At 42.6% G+C, this 24,884-nt stretch overlaps 2 protein-coding genes across 2 annotated transcripts; both read right to left on the minus strand.

Annotated features, from left to right (window-relative positions):
- Positions 1-4,247: 4,247 nt before the first annotated feature.
- On the minus strand, positions 4,248-11,235 carry LOC128503312 (uncharacterized). Its single transcript, XM_053473355.1, has 7 exons — positions 8,104-11,235; positions 7,833-8,010; positions 7,603-7,698; positions 6,722-7,015; positions 6,587-6,630; positions 5,660-5,729; positions 4,248-4,655 (listed from the first exon to the last, which is right to left on the minus strand). The coding sequence occupies exons 1-7, from the start codon at positions 11,233-11,235 to the stop codon at positions 4,561-4,563; spliced, it is 3,909 nt and encodes a 1,302-aa protein (XP_053329330.1). The 3' UTR covers positions 4,248-4,560.
- A 6,209-nt stretch (positions 11,236-17,444) lies between these two features.
- SNX12 (sorting nexin 12) lies at positions 17,445-22,747 on the minus strand. The gene is made up of 4 exons (XM_053473030.1): positions 22,473-22,747; positions 19,961-20,056; positions 19,001-19,125; positions 17,445-18,820 (listed from the first exon to the last, which is right to left on the minus strand). Exons 1-4 carry the CDS (start codon positions 22,635-22,637, stop codon positions 18,718-18,720), a joined length of 489 nt encoding a protein of 162 aa, XP_053329005.1. The 5' UTR covers positions 22,638-22,747; the 3' UTR covers positions 17,445-18,717.
- Positions 22,748-24,884: the final 2,137 nt, after the last annotated feature.

A 24,884-nucleotide genomic window follows, 5' to 3' on the forward strand; every position in this document is an offset into this window, starting at 1 on the left:
GATTTACCCCATCAAGTCATACCTTTTGAACATATAGTGCTAATTATTATTTTTTTTTTTATAACTTTAATTTATGATTAGTAAGCTGGGCTCCAGTGACCTCCATGGTTGAATGCAATACCTGTCCATTCAGGTACCTGTCTGGGGAAGGGGCCATACAGGGGTCCTGTTACAGATCTCAGTATTGCCGAATGCCACGACATCGAGGCATAACAACAGTTTGAGAGAAGAAGGCGATCACAGATCGCCAGACACGTCAAATGTTGCCAATTTAATGTTTTTCCTTAACTTGCCTGGAACATCAATTCTCATTAAGGGGTTAAATCAGGAGTCCATTGCTGTATGCCATGTTGTATAGGGCGCACCTTGACGCCCCAGGTAGGGATCTCGCGGGTTCCTGGAGCAGATTTCAGTGATCCTGAAAGCATCAACATTGAGGCATTACAGCAACACTGTTTAAGCGCAGAAAGCAACCTTTTATCGCTTTCTTAGCTTATTTAATGCCATGATGTGCCAGGCACGTCAATTGTCCTTTAGGAGTTAGACTGAGCCCATACTTATATCACAGAGCAGCAGGATATGATCGCTGGATACTGTCACCGTCAGTTTGTCAGACATATCCGAGCAGAGGCTGATATAATTAACCATATCAGTACAATAAGATGCTGGAGGGTCAGAGGCATACCTGGGAACGCTCCGGGTTTGACCCAGAGGTCTCCAGGTGAGACACCGCTTCTCTGGGTCAACACCCGAATCCTCCAGGTCGCGGGAGCGGGGTCTTGACACGCCCCTCTCCACGCCCATTTGCCCTTTAAATGGGGGTATTTCCCACAGACATCTGAAGGACCGCCCGCTAACATCAGTGGGCAGTCCTGACCACGTCCCGGAAGAGAAGGCTACGGGAACCCGGAGAGTAGAAGTTCCCAGGTAAGGGTAACAGTCCTTCAGAAGTGGTAGAGGCCAATACAGTGAGAGAACGGAAACCTGCATGTGATGAACAAAGCTTTCGTGAATCTAATACAAGGACTTGATTAAGGCCTGAATCGTTACAAATCCGGTCATCAAATTCTAGGTTTTATGCTTCACTAAAATTTGGTGATACAGCCCTCAAGAAGACAGTTTTGGATAAAAAGGTTAGCAAACATCAGAACGCAGACAACATCAAAAGTGTCCGGCCAGCACTGAGAACCATCACCACCATACAAAGGTTTAAAACACCTGGCAAACACAACAACACAAATGACACCAACACGCATGTACAGCCATGACATTACCAACCGCCGGCTTTCACATGTTACCGGTCAGCATTCATATGAAGATGGAGTAAAAAGGTAATAAACAGAAGATACACCAAAGCTCATCATGTATGGATTGACAGCCCCACGCAGTAGTAGGGAACACAAAGCAAAATGCATTTTAAACTTAGAGATGGACCATAATTAATTAATTTTATTTTAGATAAGAGGGGGTTAAGCGATATAGGGAGCTGGTTTAGTAAAAATAACTCCATTTCACCTTTCAGAGAAGCTGTAACGTGTCAGCAGACAACCTTGGTCCAATATTTATTCACAAGAGCACAGAACCGGATAATGAAAGAGAGCAGGCCAATAAACCCAGAAGGTGCCGGGAAACGGGAGAACTCTGGCCGTTCCTTCCACCTGTAAGCAATTAGCACTCACTTCATTAGCCAGCCCAATTATCCGGCAGAAACCACGCCGCTGAACGAGCCGCCCGGGACGGTAGCGGAACACTTCAGCCGACACTTTTATTTACCCGAGAATGAGCCGTGCGAGCTGGAAGAGTCTGCAGAGACCGACAGCTCCACAAAGCTTTGCCAGAGAAGATACTGCGTGCTGGAGACGGGGCGGTCAGCCGTTCGCTCGTAAAGTAAAGCCGCGGAACGTGCGGACACCCGGCGTTTTACCACGGACGGTCCGACCTCGAAAAGCCGAGCGCGGCTCCGCGGAACACCTCTTTAAAACCTCCCGCTGTAACAGCCCATTGGCCCGTCACTGACAGCCTGTTTACACAATCGGGGAGCTCTGAGTAACCAATGGTAGGGTCTGTTCAAACCAACCAGGCGTTCCAAATTACACGATTATTATTATTCAGACGCACGTTTTACTTTATTGTATATATTAAATGATTTAGATCTGTTGAGATGATCTTAGAACAATATATAAAAATATGTCTGTGTGGCCCATTTTGGGCGACTGACCAATCAGCCATTAGTAACGTTTAATAGGGTGGTACTCGGACATACTGCCCGTGGAAGACAGCCTTAGGGTACATAAGTTAGACATACCCCCCACCTTTTCCAAATGCCAGAGACGAGCACTTGTTTTAGGGGTGTGTTTAGAGGCGTGGTCAGGAGGCGGGGCCTCGTAAGGCTTTTTATGTGACTTTTGTGACGTATTGATGGATTTATAGATTATCACAGGGTAAGGCATTTATTAGAGGCAGTGAGCCATTTGATGTGGATCATCCAATTTATAAAGACATTTCTCCTGTTTATAGTATTATATTACATTACTGTACATTTTAGGGCTATAGAACACTGATGCACTCCTACCCTGCTTGGGATCTAACTTCCTGTAATTAATTCTCTTGCATTTGGTAATGTCCGTCTTTCCTAGGAGTTCAGAATCCTGTATGTATTTACCACAATAACATGAAATATGTTTAAATTGCAGTAAATATGATCATATTTTTGTAAAATACTGTATTCATTTTCTAATTTGGCTCTGCAAAACCAGTCTGTTTCACCGAAGTCCTTCGCCAATGCAAGGGGATCATACGTTTAGCTGCAGTAAATAAGTGCTGAATTGGGGAACTTCTATAGTCCACCTCTGACATGGAGGTGTAATGGAGGGGCATCGCATCTGGGGTAAGAGGCGGGGGATGATCCACCACAATCTCCAAAACCCTGTGGACCAAAAGGGTATGAGTGGACAGCCCCACCAAACGCGGAGAAAAGAGCCAACCTGTTCCCCACATCCCCATCAGTTAGTATTCATCCCCGGGAAAGCTCTGCCTAATCTCCTTGGAGTGCGGTACCACGTTGTCAGCACTATATACGCGTAATCTAGAGCTCTAGTTACAAGGGCCATTTGTGAGTCAACTTTGAAATATTTAGCCACCAAGCCTCCGAAAGGGAACATCGCAAAAGGTCTTCCCACTTTCCCATAAACCTTGGGGTCTATAGCGAGCCTCCGGGTTACAAGCAGATTATAGGTGAGTAAGATTCCCACGTGGGCAAGGACTCTTGGGCTCCCAGATACTCAAATCTTGCACACTTTTGAGACAAGTTATGCCTACCAGAGAGCGAGGCCGGGTAACTGATAATATGGGACTATCAAAATGTTTCCAGTCCTGCAGGGGCCCTGGTGCGTCAAAGAACCCGCAATTGCCTTACCTGACTTAACCGACTCCAAGAACTCCAATTCCCAGGCACCCAACCCACCCAAAAGCTCCAGGTTGTTTGACAAAGGGAGCATGGACGATGGAAAGAAGGACAACATCCCTCCTACACTCCTCGACAATCACACTCGCACCGCGGTCACCAAAAACCATGTCAGCCCCATAACAGTTGGGATCAGAGCAACATACCGTGCCCGTTCTATGTGGATTGACAGTAGAAGTAGTTATGACTAAATAGGATGAATACTTTCTCTTTATTAGCCTTTCATTTAACTTTTTTTTTTTTTTACACAATAAAATTATAAGCCAACGGTATCCTTCACCTAAAAACTGTCTCTGGGGCCTTGCTTTGTCTACACAGAGGTTTTGGACAAGTCCAGGTTCCAAGGCTGTTAATTAGGTCTCTGTACAGTTTACACGAGTGTGGAATTATACTTTGCAACCATAAGCAGGGGAAAGATAAACAAGCTGGGGCTTGGGAAAATGTTGTTTGATAATGCAGCATAAAAAGTAGAAACCCAAAACTCTTAAGGCTCTTAAGACTCCTCTGTCTAGAGATTCTAGAAAAGGAGGCGATAGTAAACGTAAAGATCACATGTTTAATGTTCTGACAAATTTAACGTATCGTAAACACCCTCACAATAGGCAGCCACTAAATATTTGATTTAACTGTTTCGAACGCAAGACTGAACATTTTTATTGGGAGAGAAAAAAACAAACAAACCAAAAACCTCACTTTGGCACAATAACTGAACATTTAACTTGTACATGGGCTTTTATTGGATTCAGATATGACCGCTAAATGCAATGTTGGGAGAAGGAAGTAGTTGTATGACAGATGCAAGTGAAAGTGTTTATTAGTCACACATGTACATTACATACATATAAAAAGTATACAGGACATACACGCTTATAAAAGCCGCATTGTGCTGTGCATCGGCTCCGGACTGGTCGACATTTTGCCAGGATATGAAGAGCCCATAAGCTTTTCTATTTAAGCCTTTAATTGCCATAATAGCGTGTACACCACTGACACCTAAAGGGTTAAAAGAAATATAATACTAAGGCAATATGGCACGTGAGCAATATAAGAGGCATGAGGTATTTTGGGTAACAGAGGCAAAAGTCCCAGTTTCTTTACTACGAAGGGAGGCTTTCAACTTCTGTAGGAAGACTTTTTGATCCATCTGTACAAGGCTCCAGAAGAACAGCACTTTCAAGACCTGGTACTCTTCCTAAAAGAACACAAAACATCTTTACATGTAACAGTCTAACCCAAGGGCAGCCAACAAGCATGTTCCTTAGTATGTCTGCTCAGCCAAACGCATCAGATACACCAGGCCATACCTTCCCTCAAACGACAAGCTGGTTTTATGGTGCCATCCAGAGAATAAAGCACCAGGTCAAGTAATCTACAATATATCCTCAACTCCATTATATTTTACATAACCTATGTGCCTGCACGGAGGATTGCTGCTTTTATTGCTCAAATATAAAGCCTGGTTGTGTTTCGAAAATTAAAACCGGTAATAGATTCTAGACAGATGTCATACAAGTTGGTCTAGGTCTCCCTACACATCTATATATGCAGCGATTCATAAAGTAAAGAATCAGAAAGAGATATTTAAACACGAGCGTTACGCGCGACATTCTTTAGTATGAAAACTTTAATAGAGAATATGAACGGCAAACTATTACAACATACATGAAAACTATAATGGTATAGATGCTATAGTGTACTGTTCTACACTGCCATCTAGTGGTCAAACATGGAAAACTACACAGACATTCTCTTCCTGGCATAGCAAGACTATCGATAACAGAGCGGCCCTAACACTTTAAGGCCATGGTCTTAACCAAAGGCATAACGTGTTTTTATGTTAACATAGCATGTGCCGGGGCTTATCCAGCTGGCGGATAAGACCAAGATTCTTTTACATATATTTTGAAGAATGGGTATCAAACCATTTAGTCTGTTTTACCTATTTGCACGCTTAAGCATTTTTTACATATTTTGCCATCTGTAACTTCCCTCTCTCATATCTAGTCTACCTACCCCAACATTGCACAGATATAGCATATAATTTACACCTATAATCACTATTTATAATTCCATGTAAGTTAGAACATATCTGGATTTGTCAGGTTTCTTTGTACTCTAATAATCACCCATCAGAAAATAAACGGAACAACAAATATTAGGGAATCTTTTAAAAGAACATATAAGAAGGATTCTCACCTAAGCGACGCTTCAACTCCTCCACCTCCTGTAATAGGGACTGGAGCCTCTCAGTGCAGCACGGGCAAGTCTAAAGGAAACCAGACAGTACGCAAGAACCTTAAAGTTTGCTACCAAATGACCCCGACTCCCATTTCCACCTAGGAGAAGCTGCTGCTACTGAACCAGGAGAAAGAGCACTCCAGCATTATTTTAATGTCAAATGCATTATCAGGTTAATATTGCATGGACCCCAGAGCATTTTACTGCATGCAAATTTCTGCAGGCAATCATTGGTTATTTGAGTTAGAAATTAGACTTCCGTCCCATTTCATTCATCAATCAGCTGCCACGATTAAAGGTAGGGAGTACACATCAGTATGCTCCTTGCACGTGCTCAATAACGCTCATCCTAGTGAAGTAAAATCACTAAGAGTAGCAGTAGCCATCCACAGGAGTGCTATGTGAACACTGGTGTTTTTCTAGCATACAAGTGACTGGCTGCTGCTTCAGTGACTTCAACAGGAGTGCTATTGCGCATGTACAAGATACTTACATACTTCTGCTTCCTGGTTTTGGCAGCCAGAAGATGAAGAAAATAAATCAATATCCGTGCTGTACAATGCAATGCATAGATGTCTATGCAAAATATGCATTCATTAAAATACCAATTTTGGGGACTAGGCTGTTCTTTTGAGAATGCCGGAGGACATGTCAACAGAATCACTAAAGTTTAGCTTAACTTGCACACATTTGACTCTAAGGTACAAACACACCGCTTCCTATTCCCAATCAGTTGTATACTCGAGTCATGATATATTTAGAAAGAACTCCGCCACTGCCAACAGCAAGACCTACTGATCAACGTCCTATAACCAAGTGGCTAATTTAGTAGGGTAAAGTTCTATAGATAACATTCATGTAACAAGGAGTATGAATCATCCATACCTCTAGATGGAAGCATTTTTCATGTCCAACAGGGGATTTATCACCTGTGTAAAAATAAAGAAAAAAAAAAAAAGGAAAAAATTTGTACAAAAAGTAAGAAAATGCAAAATCAGGACAGAAAATTGTGAAGTGTACCTGAAGCAGAGGAATCCATAAGAGTACAGGAAGCAGGAACCGTGATAGTTTTCTCGGTCATTGTAGCGGGCACATGGAGCCCCCCATCAGATCCAGGAATAGCCTTTTCTACCTGTTTAGGGTTAGTTGCTGGTTTGCCTCTTGGCTCGCTGGGGCGAGTAGAAGCCGAGGGAGATCTTTTTGGTATTGTTCTTACAATATTCAGACTCTCCGCTTTCGTGATATTAGCTTCATTTCGAGGTGCCGTTGATGAAGGTTTTGGCAGCTCTCTCTGCGATTTCCGTACTGGTAAACCTTTTGAAGAAAGAGGCACTAAGTCAGACATAGACAATGATTTAAATGCAGCCCCTTCTGAATACCTAGCGACCTTGCAGTCTTTGTATACGTCATCCTTCTGAAAACATGACTTCAGAAAATGTGCATGTCATTTTAATGGCAGATAATATAAACATTAAAAAAAAAATCATTGACAGGGCTACTGTTCTTGTCACTACATTCAGCATTCCTAAACTCCTTCCCTAAAATTGCCTACAAATGTTAAAATTAATAACCTTATCTGGTAAATTTCCTGGGGTTTATTTCGCTTATCCCCTTAAAAGAAAAGGAATACCTACACAGATCACAAGAACAGGAAATTAAGATGGCTGACGCGGCGGTTGCCAACACATACAGATTGCTTATTTGAACCCAGAAAGCACCAATATGAATGCTTATTTAGCATAAAGAACTCCTACTTTCTCCCTGCAACACTTCTTGACATAAAGTAAATGTGGCTAATCAAGGGTACATGAGAAAAGAACATTTGTATAAACTGGTACCAAAAGAAAAAATGCCTACCAACGGTTCTCTACATCATTGTAGCCCCATATCTCGCTGCTCACCTGGGAGGTTTGATTTCAGTCTTGGTGAAGTCCGCAATGGCACGGGTGGACGTAAAGACAACTGGCCTGGTTTGAGAAGCCCGGGTGCTCTAATCCCTAGAGGATGCAATATACAACGCTTCAATCCTGTGTCTTTTACCCAGGTTTCATTAAGTTATTAATGTCAGGATCCCCTGTTTTTTTAAATCACAGCAACTTGAAATTACAAAACTCCTTTTAACTTCACTCACCTGAAGGTGCCGGGGGCTGTAATGCAGAACCAGTCGTACTGCATGCACCTTCCTGTACAACAGTATTGCTGCTTTGACCAGCAACAGAGAGGGGACCACTGCTTGGACAACACAGACGGGATGGAGGTCTGACCAAGGAAGAAACGTTCGCCAAGGACGAGGTGTTAACAGCTCTTGCCTGCACACGAAAGAATAAGGGGAAAAACATTTTATATGAACACTGGCAGAGGATACCATGTACTTTTACGGAGAAATGTAGGACTTAACTGACCTTTGGAGTTGCAGTTTTGGGAGTTTTGAAGCGGCTACCTGCGATCTTGCTTTGTAGGATGTTTCCAGATGTTCCTGCTACACTTTGCTTTATATTTCCCATGCTGGCTCTCAGCAAACTAGTCTTGCAAAGTGGGGGTCTGATACCTCCTCTGCCAGGGATTCCCTGTCCTCTTGGGGGATTCTGAAGGTGTGTTGCCTCGGGAGCCGGCTTCTGAGTTGTAGGCACATTATTTAATGCTAGAGAACGGCGTGCTGAAGGAATAGTACTAGTTGGCTGCTGTAGCCTGGATGCTTCGTCTTTTTGTGGGAGAAGGGTTCTTTGGGCGCCACGGAAAAGCAGTGTCCCTCTTGGAATTTCTTTTCTTACTTGGCTTTCGCTTCCACCTGTTTGTTTTTCCAATGAACCCTGACGCATTGGCAGCTTTCGCTCTTCCAGGAACATATCAGGTGGTTCCTCCACAATAGAGCAGAGGGACACATTGGGGTCATGGTGCACAAAGTCACGGCTGGGATTCTTGAAATGAAAATTGTTGAATCCTGGGACAGGTGTAGAAGTGACAAAAGAGAGCGAGCCAACGGAAAATACACTCTCGTCATGACTGTTCTCTGCCTCCGGTATAGCATCACAAGCTTCTTGTTGCCCGGGTTTATCCACAGATTCCTTGCTAATAGCTTGGATTTCATTGTGTGCAATAGCGGCTCCATCATCCGCAGCACAATCCTTACTGTAAGCTTCCTCTGCTGCTTTAGGTTTCTCATCTGCTACAGTCAGCCGCCCCCCACTCATTTCTTGCTTGCTTTCTGTTCCTGTGCTCATCGTCAAAAACTCTTGCTCAGTCGTTTGGGTGGTACTTACTACATGTAACTGGTCTTGTGCTAATGCAAGATTTTGGCTCGTTTCCAAACCAGTGAGCAATCTATCCTGAGTAGGAGGTATAAACTGGACGATAGCCTCTGTCTCTATCATTTGTACTGTTTCAGCAGCAATCTTTCCTGAGCATGACATATACTCTGGGGTCATTACCGGCTCTTTGCTTAGACTCTTGTCCTGTAAGGGAACCTCTTCAGCAACAAGGTCCTGTGTGGCATGGGCCACAGAGCTTTCTTTCTGCACTGGTGCAAGGTCCTGTGTGCCGTTAGCAGATGATACAGACGTAGGTTCGGTCATCGGAGTTGCGTTGGTAGCATCGACCTCAGAAGGCATTGCAGCAATCTCCTGTGTGGATTTGGGACAGCATTTGGACACAGCTTCAACAACTGGAGAGGAACTATCGTGGGATATCATCTCCAGCTCCCGAGTGGCACTGGCAACAGAGTTGTTATGCGATAATTCAGTAGTAGTATTAGCAGATGATTTAGGCACTGCCTCAATGTCTTGAGTGGTATTTGCTGCAGTGTATACCGACATCAAACACTGTTTGGCTGCAACAGACATTTTGGGTGAAAACTCTATTTCACGAGTGGTGTTTGTGTCAACGACTTCCCCTTGCACGGACACAATATCCTGAGTGGTACTAGGAGATAATTTAAGTGCACTTTCAATCTTGTGAGAGGTATTTGCTGCAGTGACTTCATCGTGTACAGATATGTCCTGCGTGGTATTTGGAGACACTTTGGTCATAGGCTCAATGACCAGAGTAGCGTTTGCTACAATCTGCATCTCTGCCATGTCATAGGTTATATTACCAGATGATTTCTGCATCATTTTCATATCCCGAGTAGCATTCATAGTGACTGGGCTACAAAACGCATTGGCTGCAGGTTCTATCACCTGGGTGATGTTGGCTGCACAGCTTTCATCACTTATTGAAATCGTTTTCTGCAAGATATTGTTGTTAGAGGGCTTGGGGACCGTCTCAACCATCTCTTTTGTGAGAGCTGCCGTATCCTCTTCATCTACCAGTATATCTTTAGTTGTGTTAATAAGGCAGTTTTGTACAACCTCGATTACTTGAGTTGTATTCCCTGCTGGAGCATGGTCACACACAGAGTCTCTTTCTGCACAAGATGGGAAAGCCATGACATTAGATGAGGCTGAAACGCAATAAGGAACGTTCTGTGTATTTTCCAGATCCAAAGTCACACTCATTGCTTCAGACCCACCTTTATCAGTCACAATCTTATTTAATAAACTGACTGCCTTCACATCTTCCCCACTTTCCCTGTTTATTTTCTGCAATGGCTCTTCATGTGTCTTATCAAGCTCTTCTGTGGTTTCCACAAAGCTTTGAATCTGCAAATTCAAGCCAACAGCTTCCATTGTTTGTTCCACTTTCTGTCTCTTGTTACTGCAAACATCGTCGCCAAGTCCCTCGCCAAGAGAGAAGATTCCTTCTGTAGTACAGTTACCCAACACCCTGTCCTTCTGACTGTGCTTTACATCCTCATTTAAACTAAAATTATGGAGATGCATGTCCAACTTTTCAAAGTCCAGCAAACTCTCACCAAACATGGAGTCTGCATCCTTAACTGGACTGTTTTCCAAAGAAGAGATCATATTGGCCACTTCACAAGCCAGCATGGACTTCATAGGTGTGGAGTCATATGGAGGAGGCTCTGCATCAATGGTGGACACATCAAGCTCATCTACTTTTCTTTTTGCTGCATTCCTTCCTTCAGTGTCACTTCCTGATAGCTGATTGACAATATCCTGGCATTCTGAAGCAAAGAAACTCCTATAGAGCGGGGAATGGGCTGGGCTCTTATAAGGTACAGTTTCAGCAAAATTCTTTTGAAGGAAATCAACCCTGTTTGTCCCATCAGGGCTGGGTTCCCTTGATTGAGTAGTCTCTGACTCCACTTCCATGACAGGTGTTAGCCGTTTCTTTAGTTTCACTTTAGATGCCATTGGTGTGCTAAAATATCTTAGGTTTCTGCTGGAAATGTCTTCAGATGACTCATTCAACACATTTGGAACAGAAAGGTCAGGAAAGAAAGGATTCGCCATATTGGGGCTTGAAGAACTCTGCTCTCCCTTGGAATATATTTTATCTTTATTCAAATAACTTCCCTCTTGGTTTGCAATACTTTTTCCATGGAGAGAGTTCTTATTTCTTGTGACGCTCTTATTATCTTGCAAGCACAGGTTCATCGAGTTTTCCTCACATTGTGCTCTCTCTCTTTCAAGCATCTTGCCATTTAAAGATCTGGTTTTCCAGGGCAAGGAGGAAGCAGAGCATGATTGATCATTCATCCGTCTCTTACATGGACTTTTGCCTTTTGTAGCAGGAATATCTTTGTGGGTCCTTGGCACATTTCTAGTATCTTTCAGTACTACATTCTGCAAGGGATCCAAGGCTGAGTCTGTGCCCACTGGCACTTTAGGTATCGAGTAGGCAGGTCTCTCCAGGTTTGAAAGAAATAATGTCTTGAAAACAGTGGAATAATCAGCACATTAAACTTTATTCCCTTCTGAAATCTGAAAAATAAAATGAAAAGTTAGGCACAAATTATATTTTTTCTCTACTGGTACAATGTTATTAATGATCTGTAATCATGGTGGACAAGCTTCAGTCTAGAAGTTATGTTTTGATCATCTGGTGTTTTTATGACAGTATTGTTGTTCTACATGAAGCGCTAATGTAATCTCAGTTTGAAGAGATGCTTGATACAGACATGTCCGACACCACATACAATACATAGTTTGTGATATAGAATAGTATCTGACTTATGCCAAAGCTGTTCAAAATATTGCATCTTAATGACAGCAATGATGTGCCATCGATCACAGATCTACAATGAGGTACATGGCATCACGTGCATCTACATGAGTCAGCATAATGCAGCTGGCACAACATTTGATTTGTGTTATATAATAATTCAACACATTGATGTATTCTCCAGGTATAACTACCGGTATATCATTCTGATGGGGAGATGAAGCCAGATGACTGAAGCTAAGTAAATTAAGTACTATGATGGGCCCAGTTGATGAAATAAGGGGCCCTGGTACCAGGTTCCTGTTCCAATCCCTATAAAGTAATAGTGAGAGTCACTTCTCTTGCTAGTGGACCTTCCCCATAGAAGAAAGTGCAGCAAGTACCCCCCTCCTCCCAGACTAGTCACCATTCAAAGACTCCTCCGTGGGCTGCATTAGGTCTGCCCCAAGCAGTGGCTGCTAACATACTTACACCATTCATTGATTGTATAGATATGTTTTTATTTTACTTATAAGAAAACTCACATAAGGCGGGGTGACATGAGAACGTTTAGAGAACGTTTTTATAAATAAGAGCGAGAAACGCAACTTGGGCTGTTTATCAGCATAAAGCTAACTTATACACTGCATGAAGTCAAAAGCTTAACGCATAAAGGTAGCACATAAAGGGTTAAAGAGCATATAACACATACTTCTCCGCAGACTGAAGAACGGACACTCAATTAGACTCAAAATTTATCTTCCCTACCGACCGGAACACAAAACTCAGTTGCACGATCCTGACGGACTTCAACATCTCTTAACCTCCTCCTCAACGATCTACCAAATTTTACTTCAAACTGCGCTCCCCCCTGCTATTGGTGCGCAAGAAGCACGTGTGGTACTTTAAGTCCAATCAGAGTGCACTCTGTCATCATCACCCAATGCCGTACGTGTGGGAGGGTCACGGGCCAGTATGAGAATGGATACGGAACCTGAGGTTTCTACCTTGCCAACCATGACCGGAAAGACGTCCGTCCAGAACAGTGCTCGTAATGGATTCACTTCTTGGTTCCTTCTGTCAACGTTACATAAACACGATATTTTGTATGCTCATGCCTTATTCATATCGTTTCACATTTATGAGGGTCAGTATGGAAAATTATAGAGCAGAGTGTATTTTTTTCTTCTTGATTTGACTGCTGCAATCCCAGGAAGCAGGTCCAACCAATTTTGCTTGAGGGAATGTTGACATGATAGGTATTCTTAGAGTGTTGTTGCACTCAGCAGGTGACTATAGGATCTCAGGGTCCTATATATTTATTCAGCATTTATATACTGTTGCGTACACGGTATATCCAGTGCTGACACTGTGCCCTTTATATCCTTTGACAGAGATATTTATCAGAAACCTGAGGGTAGGGTGACCACGTTTTATTTCTGCCATTCAGGGACATACTAAGAAGCGTATGAGATCACACACACACAGGTGTGTGTATATATATATATATATATATCATGCCCCCCAACTGTCCTGGGACACAGTCATGCTGGAATAGAAAACGGGCTTCCCCAAACGTTTCCAAAAAAGTTGGAAACATAGCATTGTCTAAAAAGTCTTGGTATGCTGAAGCATTCAGATTTCATTCTCAATTCCATTCTCCCTCCTCCACCAAACATTCCAGTTGGCACAATGAAGTCAGGCAAGTAACATTCTTCTGGCATCCACCAGAGAATCGTGATTCCTCACTCCACAGAACATGTTTCCACTGCTCCAGTGACGGCATGCTTTATACCACTCGATCCAGTGATTGGCATTGTTCCTGGTGATGTGTTAGTCAGTTAAACATCATCCATACTGCAGGGCACCACTTTATCTGGTCTGGTCAGCAATATGTAAAAATTATAAAGGCGTTATACTGTACCACTGTCAATGTCTAGCTTACTATATAATACCAGTTATGCTGTACCACTGACAATACCTGCCTCAGTATATCATGATAGCAGTCATACTGTACCTCCGCCAATGTCTGCCTCAATATATAATAATGATAGCAGTTATGCAGTTTTAAAGTGTGTTAGGTGCCGAATAGTCTAGGTACACACCTGGTGTGACCGCCTCTATAAAAAAAAAGTTTTAGCAGTTTGTTAGTCTGGAGCATTCATATGTGTGTTAACACAATGCCAAGGAGGAAAGACACCAGCAATGATCATAGAAAAACCATTGTTGCTGCCCTTCAATCTGGGAAGGGTTATATGGCCATTTCCAAGCAATTTAAAGTTCATCATTCTACAGTGAGAAAGATTATTAAAAAGTGCAAGACATTCAAGACAGTTGCCAATCTTCCCAGGAGTGGACGCCCCAGGAAAATCACCCCAAGGTCTGATTATGCAATGCAAAAAAACCCAAGAGTTACATTTCAGACTCTACAGGCCTCATCAACATGTTAAAGTTCATCACAGTACGATTAGGAAAAGACTGCGGAGGTATGGTTTACTTAGAAGGGTTGCCAGGAGAAAGCCTTTTCTCTCTAAAATGAACACGGCTTAGGTTTGTAAAGTTGCATATATATAAAGTCAAACAGAAAATGATTACTTTAAGTTATTGCTGCTAAAGGTTCTGCAAGTCATAAGGTGTACTTAGTTTTTCAAACATGGCTTCTCCATTTTGGCTTTAATTTTGTTGAGAATAAATCATTACATGGTGTAATATATCATGTGTTGGTCATCTGAGATTGTATTTACCTAATTTTTAGACCTGCTTTAAGGAGTTTGGTCCTAATCACAACTGCACTCCTCTGAACTATGTAGGTACATCATTGTTCTTATAATGTCATCCATCAACAGCTCCAAAAGGACGGCGAATGTAACAAGCTTGTGGTTGCTGTAAGAACCAGAAATATAACTGGTGTCATCATAGGGAACTCCTACAAAATGTATTACTAGTATCAGATTAAAAACAAAAAATTTCAAAATATTGTTCTGTTTTCTTTTTTTTAAAAAAAGCACCATATTATCAATTTGTATGTGTTCAAGCTGTGTTATGTTAGACCAATCTAACTAGACAAACACTTTGATTTCTTGTCATACTGCCCGTGGTAAACAATACAATGGCTCAGTCTTAATCACCCAACCAGACACTCTGACTAATGAACATACCTGGGAACTCTCCGGGTGAAGCACCACTTCTCCAGTTCAAGACCCGATTCCTCCGCCCAGTTTCCCTTTTAAATGGGGGTGTTTCCTGCTGACATCAGCGGCACCACCCACTGACATCAGTGGGCAGGTCTGGCGGCGTCCTACAAGGGAAGGCTCGGGGTAGCCGGAGCCAAGAAGTTCCCAGGAGCATTGCAATTAAGAATTAGCTCAATGTTGTGTTTTGTACAGGGAACATCATCCAAAATATCACGACTAACAACAATGGCGGCCTCTGTGTCTGAAAAGGTGGAATAAAATTATATTGTCAATGCTAAGCTATATATATAGTCACATATATCTTATGGAGATTTTCTTTTTCTCCTTTATGATGGAGCTACAGTTATGGTGTCCTCGGGGGGGGGGCATTGAAAGAAGAATGTTTATAGTTCTGTGATGATAAATATTTGGTTAAAGTAAACAGTAGTAAAGAAGTTAAATACAACCTAGTGTAGTGTATTAACATTTAGTAGAAAAATGTGTTTAGTTAACAGCTAGATAAACTTATTGACTAACCTGATGAGTTTGTCTGACTCTACACGTAAACTTAATTTTAAGGTTGAGTGAGTCTGGAAATAATTCAAGCTAAACAACTCTGCCCTGTACTCTACATAAGGTACTGTCTTTATCAATGTTCAACAAAGGAGGCATCAACCAGTATACTTCTCTCCCACAGAGTTATATAGGAGTATCCAAGGTCATATAGTTGAAGGTCTTTTTCCAAAAATGGTAGGCTGCCCACACTGAGGTTGAAGGACACCATAACATTTTTACATACTCTACTGAATAACGCTAATCTATCAACAGGGACCCAGCTCGGGGACACATTGGAAACTTAACATGCTTAAGAAATTATATATTAGTTTCCCCCCAATAGTTACTCATCGTGTGATCCAGCTAGTAATTCTACTTCTACATCAGGTTATGTTTAATGAACGACTGGCTCCTCAGATTTTAAATTAAAATGATCGGCTCACAAGGGTTAGTGCCTTAATAAAAAGTTACAATTGTCAAGGCATCTGTGTATAGTTTTTTACTCTGTGGCTGGATCCTCCTGTCTTCCCCCGCCGTCCCACTGTACACTTTAATACTTGTGTGTTTTTCTTCCTCTGGACTCCTACACTTCTTAGTGTATTGTACACAGTTGTCTTCTTAATATTACCCGTACAAGTTGGGTTGTATCACTTTCGTCTGGGGATGTGATTCTCTTTTCATCATATGCTTCAAAGTTAAGTTCTTCGCAATCCATCTTAACCCCTCATTCAAGATTTAGATGGTTTTTTTTGTATTGTATTTGTGTTAATATTTTTGTGACCATATGCTGTTGCGTAAGGAAGCTTGATGCCATCTGTGGTGTATTAAGTTCGCACACAAGAGGACCCTTGGTAGGCGAGTACTTTTGTTAAACATAGAAATAAATGATAAAGTTTCAATTTATTAGACTTATTCCAATAATTACACATATTACTTACAGCCATAAGACAGTAACTTAAGCATATAAATGTATGGTGGGAGCTCCCATTTAAGATGCATTCAGGGTAGTGTTAAGTGTGGCAAATTACCTCCTGAGCTAGTAAGAGTAACTTCGTGCCACAGATCCCCCTAAGAACGTTGGACTTCACAGAGGTGCCTTCAATCGGCTCTTCTTGCTTTTTGGCTTTAGCGTAGTTTCTCAACCCACTTCTACCTGTAACCATGTTATGCACACGCAGCTTATGTTTCAGTATTCATCTCCACGTAACATAAATTAATGGTTAAACGTGCCGTTCCACCTACTTTGCTTTAATGTCTAACTAAATGCAACATTAGATCCAATAGTACTGCTGAATGCCACTTGCTTTCCAGCAATATTCGTTCTTACTTGTGTAAAATTCATTCTCATACAGATACTAGACACATGACACAAAAGTTGGCACTGATTTTTGCCATACAAACTGAAAAAAAAGTACTGTTTTCATATGATAGATTTTTTTTTCCTGGAACAGGGCTTTTAAACTACCACGAATTCCCTACAATTTGGATATCAAGGTCCCAAAATTCACATACATGCTTTCTTCACGGAGTATGACTAACTTTAAACCACCAAGAGTGGATTCTGTGGGGTTAACGTTAATAACACCATCCTGTTCAAGCCTTGCAAAGTATAACTAGATATCATTCATCCCAGATCGTTCACAATCTTGTGAAATTTATTAACCAATGGTGTCAGAATAAACCGGAATAATGACTAGAATGTTTAACCCTCCCAAAACATACCTTTATGCGTAGAGAGCATTGTTTTGTAAGTCACTGTAGATGGGATAGTTTATCATATTGTTAGAGTCTGGTTTGCAACCATTATATTCCATTTTGTATTATAATTATCAAACATGATTACAATATCTTAGTGAGGATTGTTACAGGGAATTAATTAACTGTAAATAACTATAAGTTGCACGTTATTGGTCTGAAAGAATACCCACAGTAAACAATGTAAGACACTAGTAAAGACTCTTAGTCCAAATGTCAGATGTAGATATTTATATACACAGACATGGTCTCCAGCACAAGGACACAGGCAGCAAAGACACTCAGAACCCCGGGCCCAAAATTGAGTGATATAACTGTACATGAGGCCACAGTGCGCCGTCAATTGACATTCGTGAAACCACACAGGGATCTGCTGTATCCGTTTGCGCATCCCAAGCTGACCACAGAAAAATGCGATCCTCCTACCCTATCTAGAACTAACTCACTACAGTCATGTTTAGAATGCTATCGAGAACTTATTAACAGTGACCCCAGCCTACTTAAGAGTTTCAGTACTCACCCCCCCCCATAAAATATGCCCCCCCTCAGAATCCCATGGGGCCATTGTCAAATCCAGGCGTTGAACACGATCTTCTACATTTCCATAGGAAGAAAAACAATGTCACTGAAGCTCAAACAATTTCACATATGCATGCCTCCTCTTCTATAGTCACAATCCAAAGCAGCATCTTCAGAGAGGCACAACGTTATCACTTAGCGGTTTCATTTTGACATCTCTGTTATGGTCCCCTACAGCAACGAGGCATTTTTAGCTTGGCACTCAATATTCGGTACTTTAAAATTAAGAACTCTGACCCAGATTTAAGCTTCTGCTGGCTAGATCTTTGTGGAACTACAATGGTTACCAAATCTGAGAATACATATTTTGCCTATCTTGGAGCTTTTACAACAAATGAGGTTTTTGCTCTTTAAAATAAAATAAATACTTTGTTGGGAGTAGATTACTTGCTTAGTCACACCCAAGCCTGATGCACCGCAAGTTATAGCTTGAATGTAATAGTAGGGGCCACAGGTCATAATTTAGGAAGTGTGTATTCTCCTCTTGAAGACCTGTTAATTAGCCACAAAGAAAATAAATGTATACTTGAACATAAAGTTCCAGTTATGGTGCTAGGAAAAGGAGCATCATCTATGTTCTGTACGTCAGTATTACTTTCACCAAAAGTCTCAAACTTGGGTTAGACCAACCATCCACGGCCACCATGTTGGGGGTTTTGGGGTGGGTTTGAGCAGCGACCGTGCTTATTTAATGTTCCCATCTCCACCCTCAACAGGCATCCATCCTGAGAGGGAGAGCAGCACAGACAGACAAGGAACACAGAGCGGCCTCTTTCAGGACACTGGGGAGAGGGGGGAGGTTTTAAGAAATGAGATATGAAGTAAAAGTGAAGACTTTGTGTAAAAATAAATGTAATTTAGCAGGCAATGGGTTTGTGAAGGGCAAGAAGGACTTGGGGGTTACTAGAATTCTCACTGGCGCACTTTGCCTGGCACATAATTTCTATCAATGGTTTCGTCCTGCAAGAACATGTGAAGGCAGCGCTCATTCTGTGCAAGGGGGTGTCCGGCGATCCTGCAAAGAAAGCAGATTTAGAGGAAATGAGGTCGAGAGAGCAAAATACACATCACGCAAACACATTTCCAAAGGATAGAGATCAATGGGCATTGCTTAGAAAGCAAATAATGCTGTAATTATGCAATCCTGTTATGAAGAGCACAGAACTGGCAGGTTTAATAATACAAAAATTGTTACTTGTTAATAAACTGTTCCAGGCCCTGCCTTCTCTCCTCAATGAAGGACTCTTCGAAAATGCCCTCGTCTCCTCTGAAAGGGAGCTGTCTCTTTAGAGCTTTCCCTGGTAGGGGAGGTACTACGATCTGTGAGAGGAAAAACACTTCTTGGAACATCTCAACTAGCAATGCACTCTGGTCAAACACAACATTAATATAATATAATATATATATATATAAATAAATAAAAAAAAAGACTGAAAACAAGTTGAGGAACTCCACCGAGATTTAAAGGGACCACAAAGTGCTTGTGCTTGAGTAGCCATCACGAGCACTTTAGCTGTGTGGTCCCTTTAAATCTCAGTGGAGTTCCTCTTGCAAATGCATGGGGGATTCTGCAGAAGGCAACTCCCCGCACTAGAGCCCTGCACAGGACTGCTTTTTTAACCCTGTTCCCGCCCGCTCCCGCAATGTGGGTGTTCCGCTCCCGCCACATTTGTGGCCAATCACGCCCGCCTCCTTACCTGATTTCCCGCGCAGTCCCGCAAGGCTGCCCTCGAGTTGTTCCCTCACAGCGTCTCTTCTCTTGCTCCGCCCAGGAACAAGGCGGAGTCACAGCAAGTGACGTCACATCACGTGACTCCGTTTTGTTCCTGGGCAGAGCAAGATAGGAGACACTGTAAGGGAGCAGCGAGAAGGCAGCCTTGCGGGACTGCGCGGGATTACCGGGACCCCCAGGTACAGTGCCTGACAGCCCGCCCACAAGTTTTTTGGCGGGTCCCATCTCCCAACGCAGTCCTCTACCCCACACCAGAGAATCAGTCCATTTAATTGCCACAATACTGCCCAGAGTAAGTTTATACCTCTGCTCTGCACAGTGCTAGGAAACACTGTACTCATAGCATATTTTGAAAATATAATGCTCTGTATAGTACCTATAACTATTTAATACAAAATACACAAATATCTTTAAGACACTCACCTTGCTGTCTCTTTCCAACTCATTCTTTAACCATTCAAAATCACTATATCTCCTCCTAACGCAAGAATCCTTCATTTTGAAGATCGGCAAGTTTGTCTAAAATGAATTTCATTAAATAAAAACATTATACATACATATTAATTTCATGTCATAAATAAGCCATACCCTCAGCCATGTCTGAATTGCAGCAACCATTAGCATGCCATATTGTATAGCAGCATGTGCACTGCTTGAAATCAGAGATTTCACTGTTACAGTCATTGACGAGCCTATACTTTGCTGTGAACATTTAATTAAGACCGGTTATAGCGTTTACCCTAATACATTTGTTAATCTAAATGAAATGCAGCTTGTATTTTTTTTTGTTTGGCAATCAACGCGATAGTTTAGGAGATATTTAGTTTAAACATTAATGTTACGGAAGACGAGATCTGGGACTCAAAGTGGGAGGGTAAACATCTAGTTTCCTGCCCTGCGGTTCTTCCTCCGCCTGCCATCTTGCCCCTGGTATTCACTGCACAAGGTGGTATCTGAAAGTACAGGTATCACCTATGTCCAAAAAGTGTGCTCCTCAAACAGTACGGCACAGAGTGGGCTTTTTTTTGGATACAGCTGGCTCCTGTACTGTCAGAAATCAGCTTCCAGGAACAAGTTGGCAGGCAAGGTGAGGGCTTCTGGCTTATATAGTATGCAAGTTCCTTATATTGCACCACTGTCATCTAGACATTTAGTCTTCCAAAACTTGGGTTAATTAGAACCTCCAAATTACAGTCCTCGATAATACATTAATAATAGTAAATGAAGCGACATTAAAATGACTAAACATACACAGCATCTGTGAGCCAGAAAAGTATATATACCCATATGCCTCAGCACTTGGTGACCCCGCTCTGCGACTTTACGTGGTCCCGCATACCAAGACATTCTGTACACTGCTACGCTCCCAACGTTGAGAAAGCAGTTTGGGGAAACGGGGAAGGCCATTTCCTATTTCAGCATGACTGTGTAACAGTACAAAAAGCCATGGTTGGATGGGCTTGGTGTGGAAGAACTTGGCTGGACGCACAGAGCCCCGAGCTCAACCCCGTTAAACACCTTTGGGATGAACTGGAATGGAGATTGCGAGCCAGACCTTCTCATCCAACATCAGTGCCTGACCTCACCAACGCTCTACTGGATGAATGCGTAAAAATCCCACAGAAAAACTCTCCAAAATCTTATGCAAAGCTTTCCTAGAAGAGTGGGAGCTGTTATGGCTGCAAAGTGGTAACCAATTTCATATTATTGTCTTTTGATTTAGAATGCGATGTCATCAAAGTCCCTGTTGGTGTAATGGCCAGGTGTCCCAATTATCTTGTCTATATATTGTGTGTGTGTGTTATATAATATATATATAAGCTGGATAGCAGGTATCACAGGCCAGTTGGGGAGATCTTCTAATCTTCATGACTTGGCCAGGTAGCTGCAACACTGATGGAGGTCAGTGAAGCACAGACCTCCATAGCAGCTCTCAGGTGGCTACCTTATAGCGCTATCTGGCAAGGTGGGCAGACAGTCCCGTGTCAGGCCCCAGCATCCCCCAATTCAGGTTTGTCAATATGAATACTGAAGTGTTGAGGGGATATGCATTAGTACCAAGAAAATGAGCCACCCATGGTTGTCTTTTTTTACCTTGAAGAATCAGAAGAACATAAAATCATAATTTGCCTCATTCTCAAATGAGTTTTTCTTAAATGTGGGCAGTATATTAGCGACTGAAGGCCTCTCACATTGAGCTGTCTCTAGCACTCTACATAATGATACCCCACCCATGCCAATAGTTTAGAAGCCTGTGTAACAAGCTTGGGTGTCAACATCACAAACAGGAGGTAGATTAGTGACTACATCAAGTAACACAAAGAAATGCAGCACATTACCCTGGAAACGTATTTAATGAAACAAGTCACATCAAGAAACAAGGAGGCCCGAGCTGCAAGGTAGTACAAGGAGTGTTTCTATATAAATTAGCTTGCCTTACGATGGCATGGAAGGGTTACAGGTCGATGAGAAGGCATTCAACGCATGTAATCCTAATGTCTGCACATGCATGCGCATTCGTGCAGATTCTCAGTGCATGCGCCTGACTGATAACAGGAAAGAGGTAAAAGTACAGTTTCTGATCCCTTAAGAGATGGGACATGCCTTTGGTCTGATTCATGATTCCTAGTTCTTCAGGCCGTTGCAATCAAGAAAAATGAGGCAAGGATTAATACAAGCACTAAACTGTACATTTAATCCTCAAATGATAAGCCATCCAATGCCACCATCTGCAATGCCCCATACCACAACACAGCATGACACAACACAGCATGACACAACACAATGCCATATACTGTGCACTGCACCACATCACCACACAGTACTACACTATACACTGCCACTCGGTGACACAATGCACTGACACACACATACAGTGACACATTAAACCCTGACTGCATAACCGTGACATCACTGTGTTATCACTATATCTTACCCTCATCCGGACCTCGTACACAGTGTACCGGTTCCGTCCCACACCCACTGTTTGTGGGTTAAATATATCAATCTCTAGGAAGTTACTAGGCGGTCCGTAGGCGTCGGTAAGGTCTTGCGGCTTAGAATTTAGCCGGCGAGTATCCGCCACTGTGGCGTCCGACATCTTTACCGGAAACCAGGAACGTCAGGCGGCGGAAACACGGCTGGACCGACACACCCGGCCCGTAGACCGCACTGCGCATGCGCACTCCCTGAAGTTGCGGGTTATCCGGGTTACGGGGCATCATTTCCACACTGCGCATGCGTGACTAGAGCATGCAGCTTCCGGGGCTGAGCGTGCTTTATGCGTTAATGCGCTGTATGCAGCTGACATCACTTTCCGTGGGTGCCTTGAATGGCTCACAGCGCCCCCTGTCGTTAGCCTGCATAAAGGCAGCATTTGCTTTATAGTATTCATTATTACCATTACTATAACATCATTTGGTTCTTACACCCATGAGGGCCAATCCTGTACAAAGGCACCCCGCTCTGACCCACAAGGGGTTTTCAGCGGCCGCTCAGCCGTGAAATGTGTAGCCAATGGGCAGGTTACGTCACTATCTAATTAGGGAAAGCCTGCAATGTTGTTTTTAAATCTGCTGTTACATAGTTACGTAGTACATAAGGTTGAAAAAAGACCTAAATCCATCAAGTTCAACCCTTCTACCTAACCTTCCTACTCTTGATCCAAATGAAGGCAAAAAAACCCTAAATAAGCTTCTTCGAATTCTGCCATCAGGGGAAAAAATTCCTTCTTGGAGTCACCAAAAAGGCAACCGGATTTCTCCTTTATCATATCCCTCTAAGATGCCATTTTCAAGCGTATATAATTTTAACTTTTTTAGTCTCTCTTCATAACTAGTATCTCCCAATCCCCTTATTAATTTTGGAGCCTTCCTTTGCACTTTTTTTAGTTCCATAATGTCCTTTCTAAGGACCGGTGCCCAGAATTGTACCGCATATTCAAGGTGAGGTCTTAACGTTGATCTGTAAAGAGGCAAGATGATATCCTCCTCCTGTATTGTTTGGTTTTATGCATGCCATAACCTTATTGGCCCTTGCAGCTGCTTGCTGGCATTGCACACTGTTGCCAAGTCTGTTATCTAATATTATTCCTAAATCCTTCTCATTGGTAGTTTCCCCCAGGGATATTCCACTCATGGTATAGGTTGCATTTTTATCATAATGCATAACTTTGCAGTTATCTATATTGAACCTCATCTGCCACTGTGCCCAGTCCCCAACATCCATTCACAACAACTCTCTGCAGTCTATCTTTTAGCCAATTTTCCATCCAAATACAGACATTTGCCCCTAAGCCTATTTCTGGTAATTTGTAGAGTAATCTTTCACGTGGAACTGTATCAAATACCTTAGCAAGGTCCAGATAAATCACCTTAATTCCCCAAAATAGTTCTATAAAAGTTCATCTCATTGAAATTTTTTTTGGTGGGAATGGTAAACCTTCATGTAATACAAAAGCGGGCACTGATCGCTTGTTTCTATAGAAACTTAAAAAACATATTTACAGTGTCTGTGCCCTGGTACTAACCTCCAGCCAGCTGGCTCAGATGAGATTTCTGGGGGTCCGTGCATAGAAAGTGACCCCCTTCATTTTAAGTGGACCGTCATTGGGTGTCTCTAGCAGGTAAATGTAGCCTGAACTGTGTTACCCAGCTCTGGAGCCACAGCTGGCTCCTAATGTGTTGTGTTAAGGGAGCTTGGTGGCTTGTCAGGAACCGCCTGATCTTGAGTAGGGAGCAGGTCACTGTCCAAGGCTGTCCTCAGCTTGGTCAAAGACTATTCAATCACTAATAGTCTGGAGGAGGAGGGTTATTTCCACCTTACTCCTGCTCAGCCCTTGCACTTTTATCATATCCCCTTCCACCCAGCACCCCTCCCCATCCTTAGATGGTATTCCTGTCACAATGCCACATTGTAGGCGCTTTCGGCAGTGGGCAGGGGTCAGCATGGGAACCCTAACTGGTCTGTGGCTATGTAGCCCCATACGCAACAAACCGATATGCACTGCGTGTTCTGACACCTTTCTACTAGATTTACTTTTTCAGCAATTTGAGCTACAGGAGCCCGTCTGTTGGATTTGACCACATGGGCAGCCTTGCCGCGTGCATCAATAAACCTTGGCCGCCCATTACTCTGTCACCGGTTCCCTGCTTTTCCTTCCATGGACCACTGTAGATGGGAACACCCCACAAGAACTGCAGTTTTGGAGATGCTCTGACCCGTCTAGCCATCACAATTTGGCCCTTGTCAAAGTCACTCAGATCCTTACACTTGCCCATTTCTCCTGCTTCTAACACATCTACTTTGAGGACAAAATGTTCACTTGCTGCATCATATATCCCACCCA

This window comes from Spea bombifrons, chromosome 8, assembly GCF_027358695.1.
Source record: "Spea bombifrons isolate aSpeBom1 chromosome 8, aSpeBom1.2.pri, whole genome shotgun sequence".
In the NCBI taxonomy this organism is placed as follows: domain Eukaryota; kingdom Metazoa; phylum Chordata; class Amphibia; order Anura; family Pelobatidae; genus Spea; species Spea bombifrons.

Coding starts and splice junctions, on each gene's coding strand:
- LOC128503312 (XM_053473355.1), bottom strand. CDS start 11,235: ATGCTTGAAAGAGAGAGAGCACAATGTGAGGAAAACTCGATGAACCTG. Junction 7,016..7,602: donor ACTGAAATCAAACCTCCCAG/GTGAGCAGCGAG, acceptor TTTCTTCAAAAG/GTTTACCAGTACGGAAATCG. Junction 6,631..6,721: donor TATGGATTCCTCTGCTTCAG/GTACACTTCACA, acceptor ATTTTTACACAG/GTGATAAATCCCCTGTTGGA.
- SNX12 (XM_053473030.1), bottom strand. CDS start 22,637: ATGTCGGACGCCACAGTGGCGGATACTCGCCGGCTAAATTCTAAGCCG. Junction 19,126..19,960: donor AGTTGGAAAGAGACAGCAAG/GTGAGTGTCTTA, acceptor TTCCTCTCACAG/ATCGTAGTACCTCCCCTACC. Junction 18,821..19,000: donor CTGGAACAGTTTATTAACAA/GTAACAATTTTT, acceptor CTTTCTTTGCAG/GATCGCCGGACACCCCCTTG.